General features: G+C 45.3%; 1 protein-coding gene across 4 annotated transcripts in view; it reads right to left on the bottom strand.

The window, feature by feature from the left end:
- The window catches only part of Znf639 (zinc finger protein 639), a 12538-nt gene extending 5178 nt beyond the window's left edge, over positions 1 to 7360 (bottom strand). The window contains exons 1-5 of one of the 4 annotated variants that reach the window (XM_021196164.1): positions 7321 to 7360; positions 4590 to 4801; positions 3170 to 3240; positions 2050 to 2118; positions 175 to 285 (exon numbers count right to left, since the gene is read on the bottom strand). In XM_021196164.1, coding sequence (XP_021051823.1) covers positions 175 to 285; positions 2050 to 2107 — 169 coding nt within the window. In that variant the 5' untranslated portion in view covers positions 2108 to 2118; positions 3170 to 3240; positions 4590 to 4801; positions 7321 to 7360. The other 3 variants (XM_021196166.1, XM_029537968.1, XM_029537967.1) reach the window with 3 other exon arrangements.
- Between the last annotated feature and the right edge of the window lie 1034 nt (positions 7361 to 8394).

The raw sequence follows: 8394 nt of genomic DNA, 5'->3' as shown, positions 1-8394 counted from the left end.
ACAGGGCAAGGCCTGGGCCAAGTAGTGGGAGTGGGTGGGTAGGGGAGCAGAGGTGGGGGGAGGGGTATAGGAAACTTTTGGATAGCATTTGAAATGTAAATAAAGAAAATAATAAAAAATAAAAGAAAAAAAAAAGCAAGTTGCACAGAGTATTCTGGAAAACAGGATACATACCTTTGTTGTCAAAATATTTTAAGTCTGGCTGTCTCATAGAGCAGACACTGTAACAGTGATCAGAAAAAATCCCACTGACTCCATCTGCAATTCTGCTTATTCCAGAAGAATCTGAATGTAAACAAAATGAAGACAATTCCCAACACAGTACAGACATGAATCTAACGATGCACAAGCTTGCATCTTTTGTTTCCTTTTTCTCCCAGTGCTAAAGATTGGACCCAGTGCCTTGCACATACCAGGCAAACCCTCTACCGTGACCTATACCCCTAACCCACACTTTCATGATTTTAATGAGTTTCAGTAGGAAAAATATAGCATGTTCTTCAGCTTTATACCTCAGACCAAACACTACCATTCAGCTTTAAACGGCCGTTGATTAGACTGTAGGAGAAGCCAGGGCTGCTGCATGGCTACAGTGTCAGAGTACAGAGGCTAAGTGGGTCAGGAGGGGTCAGCCTGGGCCAAACAAGACCTTACTTCTAAAAGGGATGTAAATACTATAAGAATAAAAGCTTTATCTATTTTTAGAAACAGAAACTGTCTGGTGAGATGGCTCAGATACTCTGTGGTAGAGGACCTGAGTTCAGTTCACAACACCCACAGGGTAGCTCAACTCCATCCAATTCCAGGGAATCTGTCTGGAGCAGGCACAGGTTTGTGGTACACACACATACATGTAGGCAAAACACTCACATAAAAATATACCTTCAAAAGCTTTTAGAATACATAAGGAAACATTTGCCTTATAAATCTTAAAAAGTATACATATGTAACAAATATTGTGCTAATATTTGAAACAGTGAATTAACTACCAAGAGCTAGGCATGCCACATAGTGGCAAGAAAGCATGATACATGAGGAGAAACAGTCTGGAGAGCAGGATGGCTTCTGAAGAGCGGCCATACCATGCTACCAATAAGGAGCAGACAAGGCTCACCATACACAGAGGTACATGGGCATGGAGCGAGTAGTGGGTGTGCGAAATGGTCCTAGCCGTTCTGAAACTTGCTCTGTAGACCAGGCTGGCCTCCAGAGAGCAGCCTGCCTCCTGATTGCTGAGATTAAAGGTGCGTACCACCACCACCTAGTCTCTCCTCTGACCCCCTTTCTTTTTGAGACTGTTTCTTGTAGCTTAAGCTGGCCTCACTTGATCTTGCTTGCCTCCACTTCTCAAGTGATGGGATTAGATGTGAACCCAGGGTTTCATGTATGCTAGGCAAGCATTCTATCCATGGAGCTACCTTCCTAGCCCAGACCTCCTCTTATATTAACACAGGAGAGCCACCTCAATCACAGATTATAAAAATCCAAATGAAAATTGAGGTAGAGAGATGTCTCAGTGACTAAGAGCACTTAATACTCTTTGCAGAGAACCTGGATTCTGTTGTTAATACCCACCTGATAGTTCACAACCATCTGTAACTATAGTTCTAGGGGATCCAATACCAGCTCTTGACCTCCCCTGACACCAGTCATGCACATACACATGCAAATAAACACACACATAAGATTCAGTTCCAAAAACAGTGTATAAGATACAGCTTCTTTTCCTCGATGCAAACTACTTTCTGCTAAGGTTATTGCTGTGCTTTAAGCACAACTTATGACTCTGACAGGCAAAATCCAATTATTCTACATGAAGAGGACGCTTGGAAATGGAATTTGACATATTTCTAGCTCACAGAGAGGAGACGAGTAGACTGTAAAGTTGTAAAGCATCTCTGCAGCACTCCATCCACATAACATGCATGCAGAGGATGTAGTTTGTGTTCTCATCCCAGTAAATGGTCCAGATATTGTCTTACTTATGTAAAGATTGATGGGAATAACAATAATCCATTACTCTCAAAAATAATTCAACTATAGACTAACCTGAATAGCGAGAAGGGTGTAAAGTCTTCCTTTTTCTTTTTTTAGGATATTCATTCATATCTTTTCAATCTAAAAAATGAAGAACATTTTAACAAACATGGTACAATAACTGGTATTACTATAAAAATTCTTTTGAGCCAAAGAATTTATTAGCAATAAGAAATCTTGGGGGAGGGGTGCTGGAGAAATGGCTCAACAGTTTCTAAGAAGACAGATAGCTCTTCCAAAAGTCCTGGGTTCAATTCCCAGCACCCACAAGACAGCTCACTACCGCCTATAATTTGAATTCCAGGGCATCTGACTCCCTTCTATGGTCTCCAAGTACACCAGATATGCATGCGGTGGAAGACATCCATCCATTCAAACTATTTTACAAAGGAGTCTGTGTGGACCATGAAAATCGATGTCTGAAGAACAAGACTGCACAATGCCTCGACTGAAAGCATCATACCTTCCAGACAAGCCTAGACTATGAGACCCTATCTCATAAGACAGAGCAAACACACACCTTTTAGTCCCAGAACCCAGAGCTTGGACAGGCAGAGTTCAAGGCTAGCCTGGTCTACATAAGAGCTCCAGGCCAGCCATGGTTACAAAGTGAGACCCTGTCAGACACACACAAACATGCAATTATGCCTGTAGGCATACACTTTCTACAGATTTCAACCTAATGATGGCTATTTTTCCTTAAAAAAATACTTATGAGTCTCTATCAATGTAATGGCTTCGGAAAACAAAAACAAAAACAAAAAAACAAAAAACAGTGTTGTGCAAAATCTTAGAACATAAGTGATTTTCAAGAAAGAAGAATCTTGGGCTGGAGAGATGGCTCAGCAATTAAGAGGACTGGCTGCTCTTCCAGAGGTCCTGAGTTCAAATCCCAGCAACTACATGGTGGCTCACAACCATCTGTAATGGGATCTGATGCCCTCTTCTGGTGTGTCTGGAGACAGCTACAGTGTACTTATGTATAATAAATAAATCTTTGGAAAAAAAAAAAAAAGAAAGAATCTTATGAGGTCACGTTAAACATTCTACTAAGTGTAGCAACCACCCCAACAACTAAAGTCCCGAGAGTTATTAGAAGATTTACTAATTAGTTTGGCTGTACTCCACTTACTTGGTATAGCTCTCAATACTGCAGTGAGGAAAATGAATTACAGGCAAGTTCCCACAAATGACAAAAAGTACCTACAAGTAAAAGAGACCAGCATTCATGTAAGCAATAGTACCAAGTGAGCCATAGCTCATAGGGAAAATCCTGCCACATCTTAACTTACAACAGACAGAATGAACTCAGGCACCTTCCTTACGCTTTCTAAACTATCATATATACACTATATGTATATATGTAAATATCCAATCATATATAAAAATTCCTATTTCTCTGAAACAAATTTACCTTTATTTATAGTCATAGCTTTATCTTGTTTTTTTTTTGTTGTTGTTTTTTTTTTTGGTTTCTTGAGACAGGGTTTCTCTGTGTAGCCTTGGCTATCCTGGAACTCACTTTGTAGACCAGGCTGGCCTCGAACTCAGAAATCCACCTGCCTCTGCCTCCCGAGTGCTGGGATTAAAGGCGAGCGCCACCACGCCTGGCCGTTATAGCTTTATCTTGATACTAAAATCACAGAATGTCTGTATTAGTTTATGCAATCATTAGGAAAAAAAAAAAAATCACAAACGGCTGGTCAAAGTAGCACACGTTTAGTCCCAGCACCTGGGAGGCTGAGGGAGGCAGATCTCTGTGAGGTGGAGGCCAGCCTGGTCTACACAGTAAGCTTCAGGCCAGGGCTACAAAGGAGACCTTGTCTAATTCAGATAAATATCACATATTTACACACATACATATATTAAGAAAAAAGTACAAAGTCAAATACAGAACCATGCACCTAAAAGTGTCCACGTTTTTACACTTCAGTGCTAATTTACTGAATATCAGCTACATACCAGATAGCATGTCTTCATTCACACAGGTTATATATCTCAACCTTGCCAGAACTGTTGGTTATATCTTGTTATTGATTAGTAAACCGAGACATAACAGTCAAGTCAGCTGGATTAAGTTCACATGGTAGGGTTAGATTTGACCACAAGTCTAACCATTTTTAAAGTCCAGCTTTTCAATTCATTTTAGTTTTAGAAATAAGCACAGAAATAAAGTGACCCATTAACCTGAAGTTAAAAGAAGGCTCCCCTCTGCCCTCAGCTTCCATCTGTCTGCTGCTGCCGAGAGCAGGCAGGGAGCACCCCAATCACTGGCGTTACCTCAACCCTTCCTTCTTAGTTTCTTGACACAGGGTCTACCTACAGAGTCCAGTCTAGCCCGACCCCATTGTGATGCTGCCCTAGCCTCCCGAGTTGTGGGGTACCCCAGCAAATATAAGATGAATCTTGTTTCTAGTGGAAACCTCTCCGAGGGGCACTTGCTACTTCTGTATGTCATGTGATCACACCTTTATTAAGCGCATTCTTTTTGCTTATGCCATCTTCCCAACAATCCATGGAGGAACACAAAAGGGCTCCCTTATCAAACTCACCTCATTCTAAACAAGGAAGAAACCAACGCCATTATAGTCCATTCCGACACAGATGGAGCCAAAGGACCAAAGATGGCACACTTGTCTTCGGACTTTTGACATCAGGTAACTAACTGTGCATGTGTGAACCCTCCTTCCATGCTGCCAGCAGCAAGCTCATCTTACTTCACGTTCTTAACCATAAGCAGGAGGGGAGGTGATAATCTGAAACACTGACAGTGGTACTCTTACAGAAATGTTAGATACACAGACAAGATGCCTCACCAAACACCATAAACAGCTTTCTTTGGAGACAGTTTCTTTTTTGTTTTTTTCGAGATAGGGTTTCTTTGGAGACAACGTTTCTTCCCCCCCCCCCTTTTTTTTTTTTTTTTTTTTTTTTTTTTTTTGAGACAGGGTTTCTCTGTGTAGCCCTGGCTGTCCTGGAACTCACTCTGTAGACCAGGCTGGCCTCGAACTCAGAAATCAGCCTGCCTCTGCCTCCCTCCCAAGTGCTGGGATTAAAGGCTGTGCCACCACGCCCAGCTGGAGACAAAGTTTCTTATAGCACATATTCTATCATATTCTAATACCAGGGAGAACACAACTGTCAAGAGACTACTTCAGGTCGTTCAGAACGTGAACAAAAACGTAAGAAAAGGAAATCAAGCACAGGATTGCAAGTACTTAACATTGCCCTTTGGATTTGGCTTGTGAGGAAGGTGGAGGGCAGTGTCACTTCTCAGGGCTGAACATCACTAAAGGTTCCTTAAGACCACTCACAACAAGCCGGAGTGTCGCGAATCCTAAGGACTGGACTCATCCTCAGGCTTGGCAGCAGGGACCTTACTCACTGGGAAGTGAGCTGGCCATCTTGCCAGCTTGAGAAATTTGGCTTCTTAATGAAATAATGTGAACCATAAAAACGCATGCTCACTAGTTATCCTTTCAAAAAGACTATGAACCATCTGCAACGCATGCCTCTCCAATTATACACAGGCGTCACTGTAGAAAACCAGGGCATCTGAAATTTTTTGAAAAAAAAAAAATGATTTTGTTCTTTTTTTTTTAAAGATTTATTTATTTATTTATTATATGTAAGTAACTGTAGCTGTCATCAGAAACTCCAGAAGAGGGCGCCAGATCTTGTTATGGATGGTTGTGAGCCACCATGTGGTTGCTGGGATTTGAACTCAGGACCTTCGGAAGAGCAGTCGGGTGCTCTTACCTGCTGAGCCACCTCACCAGCCCGATTTTGTTCTTAAAATGATAAATTATAAACTATGGAGCCAGGCAGTGGTGGCACACACCTTTAATCTTAGCACTTGGGAGTCAGAGGCAGGCAGAGGTGCGGAGTTCAAATCCCAGCAACCACATGGTGGCTCAAACCATCCTTAATGAGATCTGACTCCCTCTTCTGGAGTGTCTGAAGACAGCTACAGTGTACTTACATATAATAAGTAAATAAAATCTTAAAAAAAAAATGGGACGTAGTCATGTGCTAATATTCAATTTATATTTATGTCTGGTGTTAGGCAGTTTTTTGTTTGTTAAAGGCATACAACACTACTCCTAACTTGCTCTCCATTTTTTGAGAAAACATGGAAGACAGAAAAAATAAATCCCATTTTAAAAAAATAAATCTAAGGCAAAGGGCAGTCATCTTCCACATCAACAGCAGAGCTCAGTGGCTCACAGCTGACATCCCAGCACTCAGGAGGATGAGGCAAGATTACACACAACGTCTCCTGTGTCCTAAAAACAAAACAAACACATCACCCACAGGTAGGCATCTTGGCACCTACAATCTTCAAAACACTTAATAGTGCGTCTCATAGACAAACCTTTTCAAAGGTTTCTCATGCCACCTCGGATGTCTTGACACAATGCCAAGACACAGTTTTAAAAGGCTATTTGCGCGCGCGCGTGTAGTCCGAGATGGTGTCTGATCTGGAGGGGTTAGGAGGCAATCATGAACCTACTCCAACTGGGTGTTCTCTCCAGCGCCCGGCACCGAATGTTTTGAGACTGGGTCGTTGCGTTTTTAAGACTTTTATAACATTTTATTTTTTCACCTCGATTAAAAAACAAAACAATTTCCAGGACCGGTGTGATGGCTCAGAAGGCGCTTAAGGCTAAGGCAGACGACCCGGGTGCCATCCCCGGAACCCGCATGGTGGGAAGAACAGCCTCTTGGAAAGTTGTCCTCTGACCTCCCCACTTGCGCCGCGGCACACGTGCGCAGGCAGACACGCAATCAGCACGCACATTTTCAAACAGAAAGAGAATTTCCCCGTTCTAACTGAAGCCCGGCGTCGGGGCACACGCCTTTACGGCCAGCCGAGGGTACACAAGACCCTGTCACAGATTACAGGAATTCCAAGAGCGCGGTCTGGTTGGCCTCTCCTGGGAGCCTCTGTCCGTGAGGACATCAGGGCCGGGTCCCCGCTGGACTCCAGCGTCTCCCGCGGGAGCGGCCTCCTGCAGGCCGGCATAGGCCACCCCCCCGCCGCCGAGTCCACTCGAGCGGCCGACACGCACCGGGCCGGGCAGGCCCCGCTCGCCCCGCCGCCCTCGCTTGGCACGCAGGCCCCGGAGGCAGGCCCTCACCTCACGTAGCAGCGCAGCTCCGGCGAGACACGCCCGGATGATGGGACGGAGGGGCTGCCGGGCCACCGCCCGCGCCCTGCCCAGCCGCCCGCGCCCTCCCCGGCCCTGCCCTTCCCTGCCCGCCAGGCCCAGCCGCACTCACCCCGTCACCCCGCGCATGCGCCCCAGCGGGCCGCGAGAGTAAAGATGGGGGACGGGGGGGCGGGAACCCTAAGGATGAGGGCGTGGCCTGAGCACGAAGAGGGCGTGGCTTTGTGCTAAGGGCGGGGTCTGACAGCAGTGCTGCGAGGTCTAGCGTCCCCTGCGGGCACATCCCCGCCGAGCCACCTTCCCCTCTGAGGTCAGCGCTTTCCCACGCGTCAGTTCCCTGGAAGGCCGCCGCGATCGATCCTCGGGGTCTTCAGGATCATTAGTGTTTCAGGCACGGTGGTTGTCCTCAAATCCCAACATCCGGGCTAGATAAGTCCAGGGCCAAGCAAAAACGCGGTGTGACTCGAGATGGGTCCTCAGACCACACCCTGGGTTCTTGAAGTCTTGGGCGATCGGAGGTGGAGTTACAGAAGGGAGGGCTGAAGAAATGGCTCCCCCCCAGTTAAGAGAGTATTATTTCTCTTCCAGAGAAAGCATGCACATGATGGTTCACAAACGCCTCTACTGTAACTCAACAGCAAGGGATGTGAAGCCTCCGCAGGCATACACCTCCCCATCCCCTCACCTAAATACGAAAATAATTAAATCCTAAAAAGAAGTCTTGGTGGAGTGAACCGAGGTTACCACAAAGGACTGCATTCCGTCATTTAAATCCTTGTCGTACCTTGACCGTCAATAAGCAAAGGATTAAATTAGATGAGCATAAATAACTGTGAGCATAGTTTTGGACTTATCCCTTGGGCTGGCAGTAGAGTTCGGTGGTGGTCTGTGCTTGGCAGGGTGAGTGCTGAGGGCGATACAAGTAACAGTCCAGAGTGCGGCTGTGTGTTTTCTTTCTCGCTCCTTCTTCAGTGTTAAGAATGGAATCCAGGAGCTGGAGAGATGGCTCAGCTGTTAAGAAAACTGGTTCTTCCACTAGGGGATCCAGGTTTCATTCCCAACACCCACAATGAGGCTCACGTCTGAGCTCACGTGTATATCCCGTTCTAGGGCACCTGAAGCCTTCTGGCCTCCAGGGGCACCAGGAACAAACACAAGTGGTGCACAGACATACATTCAGACAAAA

The sequence above is a fragment of the Mus pahari genome, chromosome 4 (assembly GCF_900095145.1).
Source record: "Mus pahari chromosome 4, PAHARI_EIJ_v1.1, whole genome shotgun sequence".
Taxonomy (NCBI): Eukaryota; Metazoa; Chordata; class Mammalia; order Rodentia; family Muridae; genus Mus; species Mus pahari.
The sequence above is the reverse complement of the archived record's forward strand: the minus strand, read 5'-3'. Positions and strand labels throughout refer to the sequence as shown.